The 17,610-nt window shown below is 41.8% G+C and overlaps 2 protein-coding genes across 4 annotated transcripts in view; one reads left to right on the top strand and one right to left on the bottom strand.

Annotated features, from left to right (window-relative positions):
- The window catches only part of CSTF2 (cleavage stimulation factor subunit 2), a 25,135-nt gene extending 13,325 nt beyond the window's left edge, over window positions 1–11,810 (top strand). For all 3 annotated transcript variants that reach the window (XM_026483554.4, XM_026483552.4, XM_026483553.4), the window contains 5 exons: window positions 397–572; window positions 1,149–1,456; window positions 4,729–4,839; window positions 5,786–5,911; window positions 9,030–11,810. In XM_026483554.4, coding sequence (XP_026339339.1) covers window positions 397–572; window positions 1,149–1,456; window positions 4,729–4,839; window positions 5,786–5,908 — 718 coding nt within the window. In that variant the 3' untranslated portion in view covers window positions 5,909–5,911; window positions 9,030–11,810. The remainder of the gene's footprint in view (window positions 1–396; window positions 573–1,148; window positions 1,457–4,728; window positions 4,840–5,785; window positions 5,912–9,029) is intronic.
- Window positions 11,569–17,610, bottom strand: part of NOX1 (NADPH oxidase 1) — a 19,184-nt gene continuing 13,142 nt past the window's right edge. The window contains exons 8-13 of the mRNA XM_057304570.1: window positions 16,768–16,860; window positions 15,464–15,699; window positions 15,085–15,247; window positions 14,530–14,676; window positions 14,210–14,334; window positions 11,569–12,337 (exon numbers count right to left, since the gene is read on the bottom strand). Coding sequence (XP_057160553.1) covers window positions 12,211–12,337; window positions 14,210–14,334; window positions 14,530–14,676; window positions 15,085–15,247; window positions 15,464–15,699; window positions 16,768–16,860 — 891 coding nt within the window. The 3' untranslated portion in view covers window positions 11,569–12,210. The remainder of the gene's footprint in view (window positions 12,338–14,209; window positions 14,335–14,529; window positions 14,677–15,084; window positions 15,248–15,463; window positions 15,700–16,767; window positions 16,861–17,610) is intronic.

Genomic DNA, 17,610 nt, shown 5'->3' on the forward strand with positions numbered 1-17,610 from the left:
GCTGAAGAAACCGGGGCATAGAGAAGTTAAGTATATGTGCCCAAGATTACACAGCTAAATAAGTGATAAAGCCAAGATTTGAACCCATACAGTAACCCACGTTCTTAAGCCCTGTCCCTGTACTACATACTCGTTCTGTACAATGGATATCCATTACCTCCTCCTTAATTATGAGTGCCCTGAGTATATATGAATTTCTAGAATATGTGCCTTTATATCTCCGTAGCTTTTTTTGGGGGGAGGGTTCTGTTTGGTGTTCATTCTCTTAGCATTTGTAGACTGATGTTTGCATCAGTGCTTTGATTTTTTTTTTTTTTTTACTTACTGATCTTCTGGTTGACACTTCTTTTGTTGTTTTGTTCTGTTTTAAAATATAACATTTTTCTCCATCCCTAGAGGTTACCTGGGACCACCTCATCAGGGTCCACCCATGCACCATGTCCCTGGCCATGACAGCCGTGGCCCACCCCCACATGAGATGAGGGGAGGGCCCTTAGCTGAGCCCAGGCCTCTAATGGCAGAGCCAAGAGGTCCCATGCTAGATCAAAGGGGTCCACCCTTGGATGGCAGAGGTAAGGGGGAGACCATGTCACAAGGCTGACTGGTAGTTGTGGACTGATAATAAACCCAGCTATCTTAGGTTCTAATCTGGGATAAAGAAGGCTGGGGCAATGGGGTTGGCAGACATTTTTAAGATTTATCTGCAAACCTGTAAAACTGGGAAGGAGAAAGTGGTCTCACGTACAGTTGACCGTTGAACAACATGTTTGAACTGTGCAGGTCCACTTATACATAGTTTTTTTTTATAAATGTACTGCAGTACTATAAATAGTATTTTCTTTCTTAACGACTTTTTTAATGTTCTCATTTCTCTAGCTTACTTTATTGTAAGAATGCAGAACATATTACATATAACATACAAAACATGTGTCAGTCAACTGTTTATGTTATTGGTAAGGCTTCCAGTCAGCACTAGGCTATTAGTAGTTAAGCTTTGGGGGAGTGCTCCAACCCTTGCCTTGTTCAAGGGTCACCTGTAGTTGGGGGGAGACGTGACTGGAGGAATAGATTTCTTTCTTTGATCATTGGTTCTTTTTGCAGTAAAGATGAGTAGCTACACAATGGTTTTCTTACAACTTTCTTTATAGGCGGAAGAGATCCCCGAGGCATAGATGCACGAGGGATGGAGGCACGAGCCATGGAGGCTAGAGCATTAGATGCCAGAGGATTGGAGGCCCGTGCAATGGAAGCCCGAGCGATGGAGGCCCGCGCGATGGAGGCCCGTGCGATGGAAGCCCGCGCGATGGAGGCCCGCGCAATGGAAGTCAGAGGGATAGAAGCCAGAAGTATGGATACAAGGGGCCCAGTCCCTGGCCCTAGAGGCCCTATGCCTAGTGGAATCCAGGGTCCCAGTCCAATTAACATGGGAGCAGTTGGCCCCCAGGGATCCAGACAGGTACGTGCAATACTCACTTCTTCTACATGAAATCTTGATCTATTCAGGAATTGACCATTGAGCCTATGACTGTTTTCTGATTCGGGCTATTTCTCAGCTTGCTAGAACAGGAAGATTAGAAACTCCCTTCTAGTTTCTCTGACCCTTAAGGTGGTTATTTTCTTGCCACCAGGATTGTAGCAACCTTGTCCCACAATTTAAGGAGTGCTTCCATTCAGAGCAGAGCCCCTGCAGATTTAGGAGACAGAGTGTATCACTAGAATCTAGGCATGGATAATTTGAAAAACCTCCCCCAAGTGATTCTAATGTACAACCGTAAGAACTGCATTAGAGCATATGGGAGAGCTATTAGTAGTCATTTCAGTAATCTTGGGTTTGCAGCAGCCTATTTGAGTTTACTTTCATCACATAGCCTAAGTGAACAGTGGAATATGAAAGGCAGTTTTTACTAACATTCACCTTAAAACCTGTGGAACTGAATTCTTATCTCTTCTTTCTCCTTATTTGGCTCTCTCTAGCTATGTGTATATGGTGATCTGTGATCGTCTCTGTGTTGTCATCTCCTCCCTCTTCACACACAATTGGTTGTGGGGAGGTGGTATGTGTGTCTCTTCCCTGAATTTTTATGTGCTAGCACCTTCGTCTCCCTTTTGCGCCTCCTTCCTCTATGTACTTCTTCTGCTTCTCTTCCCTCTTCCATATGTTTATGTGTCTTGCTCCCCTGTGTGTGTGTGTGTGTGTGTGTGTGTGTGTGTGTGAGAGAGAGAGAGAGAGAGGGAGAGGGAGAGAGAGGGAGAGTGTCACTGGAATGGAATGTGTCAGTCATCCAATTCTCTCATTTTATAGGTTTGGAAACAGATCCAAGAATTCAGGTGACTTGTCCAAATTCACACAACTAAAAAGTGACAGAGCAAGGAATAGAACCCACTGTTTTTTTCACTGTACTACTCAGTCCTATTATCTGTACATCATGTATGTGTATATGTGTGTCTACCTCCCCCTCTTTAATAGGAAGTACGAATATGTTGTTTTCTGGTATGTGTAAAAGAAAACTATTCTCTCTTTTTTTCAAATTGTGCTTTTTAAAATGTGTCTGTGGGCCTTGGTGTTTATTCTGCCCTCTAGGATCAGTAGCCTTATAATAAAAATGGTTTTTATGCTTTTATTCAGTCAGTCAACAAATATCTATTGAGCACCTACTGTGTGCCAGACAGAGCTCTAGGTACTGAGGATATAGCAGTGTGAACAAAACAAAGTCCCTGCCCCTGCAGAGCTTGCATTCTAGCTGGGGAGACTGACAACAAATAACTACATGATGTCCTTATAGAATTCTGTCAGTAGTTTTGTGGAGAAAGACATTAAAAATAATGGTTGGAAGACCATTGCTGGATAATGTCTTGCTGTTTTGTCTCTGCTAGCGCTTGTACTCATTACTCTAATATAAGATCTCTATAGTTTTCCTTAGTAGATTGTATAAAGCATATTAGATCTGAGTGAAAAAAATAAAAATTTTATCTTCAAACCTTTTTTATGTTGTTTAAATTAATATGTTCACTCATATATAAGAGATAGTGAGAACCTTGCTTCATCCCCTGTATCTGTCTCCCCTGTGACCCCCAGCCCCTATAGATCATAGCTTTTATTCAATTTTTGATGTATCTTTCTAACAAAGCATATATTATAAAAAAAATGTGTCTATATTTCCTTTCTTTCACTGTTCTGTGCCTTTTTTTAACTTTACAGTATATCCCTAATTCATAATTTTAAATCAGATTTTAAAAATAATTTCAGTTCACCTTGTTGGAAACTTGTTAGTTAAAAGGCTTACTAGGGTGATGATATGACTTGTCCAAACAGGGACATGTTTGTGACTGAGAGTGCTGTTAAATAGTTACTCTGGGGCAAAAGCATAAACTGGGACTATGTTAGGCAAACCTGGACGTGTGGTCACCTATATTGTGACTTGTCTAGAGTGACTTGACTAGAACAGTCACTCCTGGAAACTTTAAATGGCCATTATTGAATGGTTAGCTCATGATATAATACCTCAAATTAGTATTAACTGTGAAGCTTCGAAAATATTATTCTCCTAGATGTTTCAGATCTGTAACATAACATTAAGGTTCAGACCGGTCTCTGGATTCAGTATTGATAAAGAACAGAAAGTGATAATGAAGTGTATTATGCTTCCTTCCCTCCTTAAACAAGACAATGAAAAATGATTTTAACCATTTTTGATTACTCAGGGTCATCATTGAATGTGCCTATTATTGTATATGCTCTAGTAGAAAGTATAGTTATTTCCTGTTTGGTTTCTGGTCTCCTTCACCATCAGGCTGTCACCTGGCTCTTCACATTGCTGTCATGGTATCTCCTCCTAACAGTGTATCCACATTTCTTTTTGTGCTTTGCTGCTTCTAATCTGCTGGGGAAGCAGGTAACATGTTTGTTCACAATTTGTGTTTCATAAGAGTACCTAAACTCTGGGTGAATGCTTGAGTGTGAACATAACAACATGGGGACATTTAACAGTTATTCTCGGTGCTCTGAGGCCTTTTCTTTGGGTTCTGATAGTCTTCCCAAAGATCAAACTCACCAAAGATCTTAAATAAGTATGATAAAACTGCATTTTGTTCTCTTAACTTGGGTCAGTCCTATTTCTTGGTCTGTATTTAGCAGAAAGCATCTGCTGCATATTCTCTCTGGAAAGTTATAAAAAGCAAATGTTGGGCTAATAGCAGTCTTTCCCCCAGAGGCCTTCCCATCTCCTTTCTGCCTCTGCCATTACGATCATCTCTGCCTTACTTGTGGGATAGGGCCCTTTGGGGCGAACTGCCTATGTCTGATTCAACTAGAGGTAGGCGGTATCTCTGTGGATGTAGCTTCCCCAGTGGACCAGCATACATTATCTCTAGAATCTGCTGGCTTTCATTTCTGTTTCTACTGAGCACTAGTTTCTAGGATGCTCTCAGTTTTCTCTGTGCTTATGCGGCTGGGTTTTGCTTGATTTGATGGTACCTGACTGTGCTGTGTGATATTTGTTGATGATGCTGGAGCTGCTGTAAGCAAATGTGTCTAACTCACTAGTTGATCTCTTGCTAAAGCCTGCCTTCTGCGGTTGCTGACTTTAAGAAATGATCTTCAGAGTCATTAATTTGCTTTTTTTACCCGATCCATAATCAGATCATATCTTTCACATTGCTATTATTGGGTTCTGAATACTGTATGAGAAGTTCTGAAAACTCTCTCCTCCTCTCTCTTTGTGCACATAGGTCCCAGTCATGCAGGGAGCAGGCATGCAAGGAGCAAGTATTCAAGGTGGAGGTCAGCCTGGGGGCTTTAGTCCTGGCCAGAACCAAGTTACCCCACAGGACCATGAGAAGGTACGTAATACTGTCTGACTGTCTCCGTAGGCACACATCTTTTGGATTCCTCTTTTCAGTTATGATGTGGAGGTCCTGGGTCTTTGGAGTTCCTTTGGAAGTGGTGTTTAGTCTTAACAACTTTTAATGATCTTGTTATCTGAAAATCTGTGGGCCTGGTCTTAAGATTCTTAGATGGATTTGTAATGGCAGCTTATCTTACATTTCAGACTCATCAGCCAATAATGGTTTTTTCTGCAGGCCAGGTTGACCTGAAAATCTAAGTCCCTTTTTCCCCTCCCCTTTCTGCTTTATCCCTAAAAACAATAGCAGATTCCCCATGAGTATGTCTGTTTCTATATTTGACCGTCATGGGGAGCTAGAGTCATGGAAAAACTAAAACTCGTGAGAGAGAGAAAAAGAGACTTTCAGAAGGATTAAAGGGATGCCTGGGTGGCTCAGTTGGTTAAATGGTTAAGCGGCTAAGCCTCTGCCTTCGGCTCAGGGTCCTGCTGGGATCAAGCGTCAGCTTTGGGCTCCCTGCTCAGCGGTGAGCCTGCTCCTTCCTCTGCCTCTGCCCCCTCTTCCCAAGCTCATGCTATCACGCACGCTCCTGCTCTCTCTCTCTCAAATAAATAAAATAAAAAATTTTTAAAACAGGATTAAAAACTGAAGACTTCCCAGGGTTCATAGATAGCATGTTAGTCTGCAAGAACTTTGGGTTCATGCAGGTGTCTGTCTGATTTGAGTCTCCTAATCTTCGGTATTATTGTACTTGAGCTTTTCATTGTGCCTTTTCTCACCAGTCAGTTTTGGTTTGGTTTGGGGTGGGGTGGGGTGGAGTGGGGTGGGTTTTTTTTGCCTGCAGTATTCTATGTGTGAAATATCCTTCCTTTCTGGGCAGAAGCTGGTGGTGTTTTTTTAGCTGCCATCGTTAAAACTCACTCCGTTCTTTTTCTCTTTACAGGCTGCTTTGATCATGCAGGTTCTTCAGCTGACTGCAGACCAGATCGCCATGCTGCCTCCTGAGCAGAGGCAGAGTATCCTGATCTTAAAGGAACAAATACAGAAATCCACTGGCGCGCCTTGAAAGGTGAGCAGACCTAACCTGCCTAAGTCGGACAAACTCCTTGTGCATTTGGGGTATTAGATACTTTCAGCCTTAACCAACAACGCTCTCCTGATCTAAAGACTGTCCGAGGCCCGCACTCCTCTTGGCTAGACTCTTCACCCTTCGTTAGGTCGTCTCCTGTCAGGATAGGGGAAGGCAGCAGGATATCTATTCGGTTGTTGAGTTGGTTGTAATCTTTCTTAACCTTTCTTTCCGAATGGCAAAAGTAACATGATCACTTTTACAAATTTAATCAAATACAGAAATGGAGAAAGGTCCGAGTCGGAAGCTGTGCTTCCTTAAGCTCCTTCCCCGGACAACTTCTAAATGTAGTTTCGTGTGTATCCTTCCAGGATCAGTTGTGTCATTTTGTGTCCCATCAAAATGAAGAAAATACAAAGCATTTCAATAAAAAAATGTATAAATATTTTGGTTTCCAGTATTTATTTACTATTGACTGTTTTGGTGTTAAACTGTTAGACCACATGTTTCAGGGTAGTGATCGTCCACCATCACCATCAGTCCCTTCACATATTAGAGGTTGCTGTACACTGCTGCCCTTTTTTCTTCCTTATCTGTCAGATAAAACGGATCATAATCATGGAATCATCTGATTCCATGTACTGGCATTTCTTTTAAAAACTGTTTTCCCCAACATCTTGTATTTCGTAAATAATTATTTTCTTGGGCCTGGGTGGCTCAGTCAGTTAAGTGTCTGCCTTCAGCTCAGGTCATGATCTCAGGGTCCCAGGACTGAGCCCTGCATTGGGCTCCCTGCTCTGTGGGGAGTCTGCTTCTCCCCTGCCTCTGCTTCTCCCCCTGCTTGTGCATGCGCGCGCGCTCTCTCATTCTCTCTCTGTCAAATAAATAATCTTTTAAAAAATAAATAGTTGTTGGGGCGCCTGGGTGGCACAGCGGTTGGGCGTCTGCCTTCGGCTCAGGGCGTGATCCCGGCGTTATGGGATCGAGCCCCACATCAGGCTCCTCTGCTATGAGCCTGCTTCTTCCTCTCCCACTCCCCCTGCTTGTGTTCCCTCTCTCGCTGGCTGTCTAAAATAAATAAATAAATAAATAAATAAATGAATAGTTGTTTTCTTTTTTTCTCTAAAGAGTTTTTTTAGTTTTTAGTACTCTCTGTACCCAGCTTGGGCTCTAACTTACAATGCTGAGATCAAGAGTCATATGCTCTACCAACTGAGCCAGCCAGGCACCCCACTAATTCTGTTTTCTAAAACAGCTTAAAATTCACATTGTCCCAGCATCAGGTGGAAAATCACATTTTGAATTTCTACTTGTTACCCCATCTATATTATAATTTCTATCCATATATTATCATATAATAGTGAACTCATTTATACTAATTAGCAGTCTTTACCAAGTATATTGTGGTTTTTTTTTTTTTTAAGATTTTATTTTATTTATTCGACAGAGAGAGAGACAGCCAGCGAGAGAGGGAACACAAGCAGGGGGAGTGGGAGAGGAAGAAGCAGGCTCATAGCAGAGGAGCCTGACGTGGGGCTCGATCCCACAACGCCGGGATCACGCCCTGAGCCGAAGGCAGACGCCCAACTGCTGTGCCACCCAGGCGCCCCCAAGTATATTGTGTTTTAATCCACATTTGCAATGTCATTAAAACATCCAGACTGGAAACATGCAACATGCATCATATCTGTACTTAGACTTTATTTTTTTAATAATTATTTTTTTTTATTTGACAGAGAGAGGGAGAGAGCACAAGCAGGTGGAGCTGCAGACAGAGGGAGAGGGAAAAGCAGGCTCCCCCGCTGAGCAGAAAACCTGACATGAGGCTCAATCCCAGGACCCTGGGATCATGACCTGAGTGGAAGGCAGGCACTTAACCAACTGAACCACCCAGGCCCCCTTGTATTTAGACTTTAAATGACTAACTATAATGTGAAGCTGTTACAGATGGATAGCTAGCTAGACTTTTGGTATGACCAGTACTTTAACTTTTTAATCCAGATACCTGAGGCATTTTTTTTTTAGTAAAAGCATAGGCTAGCTATTATATTCAGAGGAATAGATTAAACACTATTCCCCTTTTTTACAAAATTTTTCTAATTCATTTATGTCAGAGAAGGCATTCCCTACAATATGGGGAAATTACTGGTTTTGGATAGTAGAGACAGAAATGTTTCTGAAACTTCTTTCATTACATATTCTAGCTTATAAGATATTTCAAAGCCTTGCACATACACCACAGGGCAAGGAGTTTTGTTTGTTTTACATTTTATTTTGAGATAATTATAAATTCACAGAAGGTTGGAAAAATAGTGCAGAGAGCCTCGTGTATCCTTCCCCCAACTTCCCCCAGCGATAACATCTTCAGAAGCTATTGTGCAATACCTTTTTGGTTTGTAGTACAAAACCAAGAAACTGACATTGGTACATTACTGTTGACTACAGACCTTATTCCATTTTCACCATTTTTTAAAACCTACATTCCTGTGTGTGTGCGCATGTGTGTGTGAGAGAGAAAGTGTGTGAGATGTGCTGTGTGCATGTAGTTCTATACAGTTTCACATGGGCAAGGTTTTAGTGTATATTTGCTATTGTGCACACTATGGCCAAAATGTTGGCTCTCCGTCCATCTTACACCTTGCTAGTTGTAATCCATTTCTGCGATCACTTGTGAAAGGCTTCTGTACTGTTACATCAATGGTTCTCAACCAGAGGCAGTTTTGCTCCCTGTAAGACATTTGGAAATGTCTGGAGACATTGTTCATTGTCACAACTTTAAGGAATATGGTATACTACTGGCATTCATTGCGTAGAGACCAGAGATGCTTCTAAACATCCTATAATCATAGGATTTCCTGCCTCTCCCCCCGCCCCCCACCCCGGCATAACAAAGAATTCTCTGTCTTCAATTGTCAGTGGTGCTGAGGTTGAGAAACCCTGCTGTAAGAGGTGATTACTTTGGGGATCCTAGAGGCAGACACCTTAGGAATCGCTCCCTGGTGATTTGCTCTTTTGCATAGCCTCCCTCCCCCACTTCGAAATTTTTTTTTTTCCTGATGTTTGGGAAAGAGAATTTTGTCTCCATTTCTAATGGCTTTCTCCCAACTTTTCCTTACAGGTTTTCCCAAAAATACCTGGCAACAAATCGGGAAATTAATTCCATAACTTTGTTGAAATGTTACAAAAAGATGACTTCTGCATCCTAACCCTTGAATGAGTCAAACTGGTGCCAGGTGGAGGATTCCCATCACCTCTCAGAACAAAATCAGTTCATTCTGTTGTCTTAGTTTGTATATTTTCTGTGACTTGAAATAAACTTTGAACACAATTTTAGTATACTGCAAATTGATATACACGACCTTTTTGCTTTTAAAAAGCTGAACACCAAGGGTGAAACCTTAGATGTGTTTTCAACCCTTACCGCAGTATTGTACTTTAATGTTCTATTGCCATAGTTCTGTTTTTCCTTTAAGTTAACCACTTATTCTTCTTGGTGGTATTTGAGAATTTCTCAGAAGCAATGTTTTCTGGAACTTAGTTTTTGCTTTGTTTGCTTCCAGCAGGAATAATAAGATTTGCCCTTTGAGAACTTGCTAGAACTTCTGAGTTTACTGGGAGAAAATAGCCCCTGCTTAGAGCTATTAAATGGTCAGAAGGCCAACAAAGCAAAGAGCGTAGCAGAGCAGTGTATTTAGTTTAGAAAAATCCAATGATCAAAATGCGCTTTTTTTTTTTTTATCAATAGCAGGTTTATTCACATGCATAGCTCAGAGCTAAGACAAAAATGTTGTATTGGCACTGGATCGAGTGTGTCAGCAACACAAGACTGTTAATATTTACCTGTCTGTTCTAAAACTCTTCAGTCTCTCAGTAGTCAACCTTAAAAAAGAAGCCACTAACTTTTCACATGTTCAAGATGAAGTAAAAACTATATAGAAATCAAAGGAACAAAATACGTTTCATTCTGCCTTCCTACAGCCTTCCCCCATAACCAAATTTATTCTGAGAAATTAAAACCTAGAAAACCCTAAAACTTTTACATTCTTCTCATTTATTTTAAGTGGACCAAATGCAGATCACAAGCAGTCAGATTGCCCAATAGGCCTGCCCCTGCCTGCTTCCTCGCAGATAGACGTGACAATAATTAGTGCCACTCGCTCTAACCTATGGCCCCTCCTGCCTAGTATTCTCTCTCTCATAGTGGCATTAAGGAGGAACATGATTTCTCTCCCATCAGGCCAACCTCAAGAGGTTAAGAGATGCCTTAATAATTAGTAAAGTTCCACTGGAACTATTCTTTGAGCCTATTTATATTCTCAGAATCCTACCCTCTGGGTGAGGATTATGGTCAAGTGAATTAAAAGCCTGCCATAGGCTTAGAGAATGTAATAGCATATTGCTTACATGTCAAGCAAAGAATGCAATGATAATCAACTTTATGAGAGACATTGAAATTGAGGGATTTTCTATTCTGATATGTAAACATTTACTACGACAAAATTTTACTGAATAAGCTACTTCATTATTACAACCTAGGAAGAAAAACTTGCTCAAAACAGCTGAGGAAGTTTCTGGGTATCCTGCTCATCCCCAGTTCAGGCTTGGATGTTGATTTTCCATAGGATTTATTGTTATCATTACCTTTTCTGCCCACTTCCATGAATATTCTAGGCCTTAACATGTTGATTTTAGCGGCAGTCGTATCTTGAAGTATCAATATAGTTAGACATGAAACCGAGAGTGAAGCCTTTCACATTAGGAATCCATTATGTAAGTTTCAAGGAACACTAAGATTCCGAACCAAAGTCAATGAAGATCGAATTTTATGGTCAGCAGTTGTCTAAGAGGAACCACGTCATCCAGGTTCCATTGTGCATTTTCCTAAAGCCTTATTAAATTTAATTTAGATTATTGAAACAGAAAATCAGCAACAGCAGGGATATTCCAATCTATTCCTATGGAAATATCCACGACTATGTTTTCCTGATGTCCAGTTAATAAATGAATCACAATTAGCTACCATGAGTTCAGTACACCTTTGTTTTGTTCAGACTAGTTACTGAAAATGGATCTTACTAATCCTTCAAATCATATAGGTTTTTGGATAATTAGAAACAATATTTACTCATTTTTGGTCACTTAATGGTAGAGAAATAGGTGCTATAATGCTAATTTAGTAGAAACATTCTTACAAGTCTATTAATAAAGTTGATTTGTCTTTGGGCACAATAAAGTATGGGGTTTTTTCCCTCTCTTTTAAGCCCCCCCCCCCCAAGTCTTTGCTTCTGCTGATCACTGTGACTACTAACACCCCAGAGCCAGGTGGGAGGGAGAAATAAAAAGCATTTTGATAGAAGAAAAGACATTTTGCTTATGTCATTAGGTGAATGATTCCTTAATAAATAGGGAAGAGCCCAAAAAATGGTATCAAAGTTTTAAGTTATCTTTTTTAAAAACGAAATGTTCATAAACCCCCTTAGTAAAAATGGCGATAAAGAGCCCCTGTTGACTAAGTCATCTTAAGATGGAATTCAAATTTTTGCAATTATTTCCAACAGAACAATGTAAGCTAATGACAATATATCTGACTTTCAATTATAATTTCAATTATAATTAGCATAGTTCCAAGATTTTCTTTCCCAAATGGAGAGCCTAGATTAAGTAATAAAAGATTTATTAAGCAAAGAGGAAAATCCTTCATTTCTTGACAAGCAAAAATAGGTAAAGCAGAAATTGCTATTCACACTGGATAAGACCATGTTTAAAATAACAGTAAGAATGTACATAGTGTTATATAGGGATGGGGTTCTTGGTGATTTTATGTTCATTGTTTTATTATTTATGCTTATTATTATGTTTTGTCATTAATTCTTCAATAAATTTTTTATTTTAAAAAAAATCACCCTATTTACAAATGTTCTTTGAAGGTGAGAGGGAGGGGAAAATAAGGGCAAAGGCTGGGAGATTCCAAGAAACACTTGGAATCAACAATATCACCTGGGGTAAAGTTGTGTAGCTGTCAACCACCTCTGCTCTCAGGCCTTGCTGCAGTCATGGCATTCCAGAAGGATTTACGGTTCTTTTCCCAAGAAAGGACCCATGGCCTTTGCAGTTACTGTGGCCTCATGAAGATCAGTGACATCCAAGAGGAATCCAATAAAAAAAGAGATGCCAGGGAGTCAGAGCCCGAGAGGCATGTTACTGTCCTTAAATGGCTGCCCAAACCTGATCAGACCAAGTAAGTTGTCGGAGATGCAGAGGAGAGACTAAATGCAGATTAGCATCCTCATTCCTGTAATTCAGAAGTTTTCTTTGTTGAAGTAGAATTGAACCTTCCTGGGATCCAGACTGGAGTATTGGTGACAGCGTTTGCTCAGGCTCTTTGCGAGAGCCTGAGGACCACATAGGAAGACTCCCACCACAGACCTGCAGGAACAGAACAATCGAAAGGGCTAGAACCCAGCAAAAGCAGCTATGTCAGTGAGGGTGGAGAAACTGCCTCCGCTAGGCCTCTACTACTCAGCTGTTGACTCCTATTCAGCTGTTGACTATTCAGCTGTTGACTCCCTCACACTCTTCATGGTGGTTTTCTCACCTTTTCTGCCTGCAAGCTCCAAATGCGCTCTCAGGGCTCATCACACGCTCAGCGTGCAGCCTTGCCTATTCTGTCGGGAACAGATACTCAGGAGACACGGCGCAGGGTAGCGGTTAAGTGCTAGACCCTGGAGCCCAGCTATCTGGGTTGAAATACCAGCTCTGACACTTATCCCAGCTGGGTGACTCCAGGCAAGTTTCTTTAACCTCTGTTTCAGGTTTCCCCCCTGTAAGATGGGGATCAAAACAGTCCCCACCTCACAGGGTTGTTCTGGGGTTTAAACGAAAAACGTATGTAAAGCAATTCAAAAAAATGCCTGGCACATAGCAAGTGAATATGTGTTAGCTGCCGTTAGAGCTGTCCACTGTGCATCTATCCCCACCCCAGAATTTCTCCCACTCAAGAGGTGATGAGCCTTCTTGCCAAGGATAATCTTTCTACCTGTGCTCCAGGTCTCACCCTTGCCTTCCCTCTCTCATACCTTCCTCTCCCTTCTTTTTTACTTGAGATATAATTCACATGTCATAACAGTCAGCTTTTTAAAAGTGTACAGTTAGTGGGGGTTTTTTATATATAGAGAGAGAGAGCAGGGAGGGAGAGAGGGAGAGAGAGAATCTTAAGCAGTCTCCCCGCTCAGCGTGGAGCCCAACACGGGGCTCAATCTCAGGACCCTGAGATCATGACCTGAGCCGAAATCAAAAGTCAGACCCTAAACCTACAGAGCCACCTGGGCACCCCTACAGTTAGTGCTACAGTTAGCCACAAAGTTATGCACCCAGCACCACTATCTAATCCAAGAACATTTTCATCATCCCCAAAAGAAACCCCATACACATTAGCAGTCACTCCTCATTTCCTCCCAACCACCTCCTCCCAGCCCTAGACAATCCAATCTACTTTTTATCTCTGGATTTGCCTGTTCTGAACATTTCATATAAATGGAATCATACAATTCAATATGCTACAGGGGCGCCTGGGTGGCTCAGTCAGTTAAGCATCTGCCTTCGGCTCACCCCATGTGGGCATAGACTTTCCTTTGAGTTGATTGTAAGCACCTCTTATTAAAATATGTGCTCCTTGAGGGCAAGAACCATATTCTATTTCTCTTTCAACCTCCAAGCCTTCTAGACTAGTGAGTGCCGAGCTTATAGAAGGTAACCAATAATGTCCGTGGAATTGAATTGATCTTCAGCTGCCAACTTGTTCCAGGAACTTATCTAATGATCAGCTCAATCTCCTTCCCCTTGAAATGGCTGATTTCACGGCACCAGGTTTTCCTACGTGCTCTAGCATATCTCAAAACTCTTCCAGAAAGACAGAAGTCCGGTCATCAGTTAACTAGATAATACACTCCAACCCTTTCTTACTTTAAGTGGGGACTATTAAGGCCAAAAACAATGCATTTGAATTTTTCCAGTTTTCTATTTTATTTGGTAATACTGATAGGAAGTGAGTCCCCTTGCTTCACTGTTTGAATGGGGACTTGTAGGGGCAGAAAACATCTTCTCATCCTTTACAAGGTCATAACCCTTATTTGGCTAAAACCCCAGACGAAATTTTGTTCAGCTTGAAGCGAGAATCTGAGAATGCTGCAAATAGTTTCTGCCCCAGAGCCCTTTTTCCCAAGAGTGTTCAATATGCTGCAGTATTTTTCCTAAACCTTAACTCTGCAAACTCAACTAACTAGAAGAGAATACACTTACCTGGGGTGGGCATTAGCTATTGTTGAAAACTCATTGTCCCACATGGGTCTCCCAAAGGAGGTTTTCTGTTTCAGACCTGTCAGGATGTCAGTGGCCTTGTCAAAGTTTAATGTGGCATGACCGGCCTGAAGGCAAAGAAATCAGAGTTAGAAAAAGCAGGTCTGGACAACTGTCTCTTACTTCAGCCACTTTTAAACTTGGGGGTGGGGGTGAGGCAGGTAAGAAATCATAAGAAATAATTATTTCCAATCAGCATGCACGACCTTGCCTGACATTGATCTTGCATCTAACATGGGAATTAGTGTGTTGTTTGAACTCACAATGTTGCTGTCCCATCCAGTGAGAAAGAGACGGTAGTTGAGAAAATCCACTTTGCCTAATTCCTCCATCTCACGTTCCAGAGAAGCCAACAGGTCATTGAACCAGGCAAAGGCACCTGTCTCCCTGCAGATCCAGTAGAAATAGATCTGGAATCAGCAAGAGAGAACATAACCTTATCAAAGTGTCTTTAAGATGTCCATTGTGGTGACATGGCTATTCTATATACTCTATATTTGTTGGTCAAGTCTACGGGTGGCCTGAAAAGTCAGTTGTACAGAGCAGTGTGAACGTCCAGAGTTCTTACGGCTTCCCTTAAGGAAAAAGACTTCCAAAGTCATCTTCGGTTCAAGGGGATTTTAAACTCCAAATTGAAAATGAAGACCCTGTTGTTATGAGGAATCTGTAGAAACGGATGCCTTGGCAGAGAGAAGAGACCATGCGCTTTCATAGCTCCAGCGACGGTTATCTTTTTTATCAGTTGTAAAGAGTTTAAGCCATGAAGGCAATGGACCTGTAAGGCCCAGAGCAGATGAAAAGAGGTATGAGGGAGTTACCGTTTGTGTTTTAAGGTTGTGATCTGCATGCCGAAATTTGTACCAGATGGATTTTAAGACGGAAGCAAAGGGGGTGACCCCAATTCCTGCTCCGACCAACACAGCCACTTCATACTGGAAGACATCTTCACTGACAGTGCCAAAGGGACCATCCACCTCAATCCTGGCAGCAGACAGAAGACAATAGGCAAGCGAAGTCTCACCTCCACCCCCAACCTCAAACATCCCTCCCAAGACAGAGCTGTTCCCATGGCTCATGTAGTGCCTGTTTATTTTCATCATATTCTATTGCACCAGACTTCAGGTTCAACGAGGACTTGCTTTCTCTTCTCTGCCTGTCTACATCTGCACTGGGTGTCGGCTGCTCTCCAGGACCCACCTGGGAATTGGTGACTGCTGTTGCTCAAAAGCCCTGATAAGATTTTCTGTCCAGTCCCCCGCTGCTCTGATATGAATGGAGAAGAAGTCTTCCTCTGGAGCAGAGGTCAGAGTAAAGGGATGCCACTCCAAGTAAGAGATCGAGGGACAGTTAACAAAAATATACTGCCCCACTTCCATGCTGAAGCCACGCTTGTTCATCTGCAATTCCAGAACTTTGGATGGGTGCATGACAACCTATGAATGAAGCACAGATGCCAAAGGGGGCGAACTCAGATGGAGACAGGGGCAGGCAGATGAAATAAATCAGTAAAGAGATGGTGGTGAACTGCGAGCAGAAGTCCTTTCTAAAGGGGGCAGCAGTGACTTTGGCCAGACAGTGGACGCACTATGGAACCGCAACTCAGCCTTATCGGGTCGCCTGATTCTTTAGAAGACCAAAGGGCCATTTTTTCTTTTACTGTGAAAGCCTCCCTCCAGATGTTTAAACGACAGCAACCAATTCAACTTTCCAAACAATCAGTGTGCGGGCCAACCAAAGGGTGTCTGTGGGCTCACCCAGGCCACCTGTTTGCAGCCTCTGACGAAGACCCATGCTGATGATTTCTGCCAAACCCTTTTCCCCATAGTTCTGTCCAGCACTGGGGGATGTTGCCCCCAGTTCCTTTTTATTCCCTTCAGGGTGACAACATGGCAGTCTATTTCTATAATCAAGAAGAAAAGAACTCTTGGGGCGCCTGGGTGGCACAGCAGTTAAGCGCCTGCCTTCGGCTCAGGGCGTGATCCCGGCGTTCCGGGATCGAGCCCCACATCAGGCTCCTCCGCTATGAGCCTGCTTCTTCCTCTCCCACTCCCCCTGCTTGTGTTCCCTCTCTAGCTGGCTGTCTCTATCTCTGTCAAATAAATAAATAAAATCTTTAAAAAAAAAAAAAAAGAAGAAAAGAACTCTTATCACAGCTAGAGGAAGGTGAATATTCTATTTTTTAAAAACATTTTTAAAGATTTATTTATTTATTTTAGGGGGAGGGGAGAGGGAGACAGTCCTCAAGCAGACTCCACAATGAGTGCAGAACCCGACGTGGGCCTCCATCCCACAACCCTGAGATCAGGACCTGAGCCGAAACCAGGAGTCAAACACTTAACTGACTGCGCCACCCAGGGGCCCCAAGTGCATTTTTTTTTCAAAGTTTTTTTTAAGTAATCTTTACACCCGATGTGCAACTTGAACTCATGACCCCAAGATCAAGAGTCACGCGCTCCTCCCACTGAGTCAGCCAGGCTCCCCGGAAAGTGCGTATTTTGTACCTTAGTAATCACAACCTTCTGCTGCGAGCGGTAAAATCGGAGAATCCTTTCAAAGATATAAAGAACCACCGGTGCAAGGATCCACTTCCAAGACTGCCCAGAGAAAGAATAAAGAATGAGGTTACATATTAATCTCCTGTTGAGGATTTATATGTGTAGCAGTTCATTTCTTCATTCAATAGTATTTATCAAGTTCTCTGATGTGTATCATTATTAAGCCACTAATGTCACCAAATCTTACAGGCGGAAATGGAAAGGAATAAATTATAATGGTTTTGTTTGCTAATCTGTTACTCATAAGGCAGATCATTTCCTGAAGTTTTACAAGTCTCACGAGGAAGCAAAAGAAAAGCGCAGAAATAAAATATGTGGTAATTATACATATAATGTATATTATATATATATTTAAATTATATATAAATTTGAATTTTAAGACTCCAAGACAGTCTTCCAGTACAATTTTTCCAATCTGAAAAACCAAGAGAGAAGCAGATAATTAAAAAACAAACAAAGAAGGTAAAGCGCCTGGCTGACACTATTGGTAACACTACATAAAACTTTGTATTTATCCATCACCTCTTTTCTCACGTGTTCAAAACACCAAACATAGTAATATACTTTTTACCTTCTCTACATTTTTTTAAAAGCAGCCTTTCTATCCCTGAGATCCTCTCAAAGTTAGCAGGTTGCTTCCATATGCACAGGAGCTACTAAAAATGTATTTCTTAGCAATGCCAAGTCATGTCCTTTCTTGCACAATTGCTTCAGCTGAAACATCGGAACTGTGTGGAATGAGGTTTCTTATGCTGTTTCAGGCAAATAACTTCCTTGGTTATCTCCAGG

This window comes from Ursus arctos, chromosome X (assembly GCF_023065955.2).
Source record: "Ursus arctos isolate Adak ecotype North America chromosome X, UrsArc2.0, whole genome shotgun sequence".
In the NCBI taxonomy this organism is placed as follows: Eukaryota; Metazoa; Chordata; class Mammalia; order Carnivora; family Ursidae; genus Ursus; species Ursus arctos.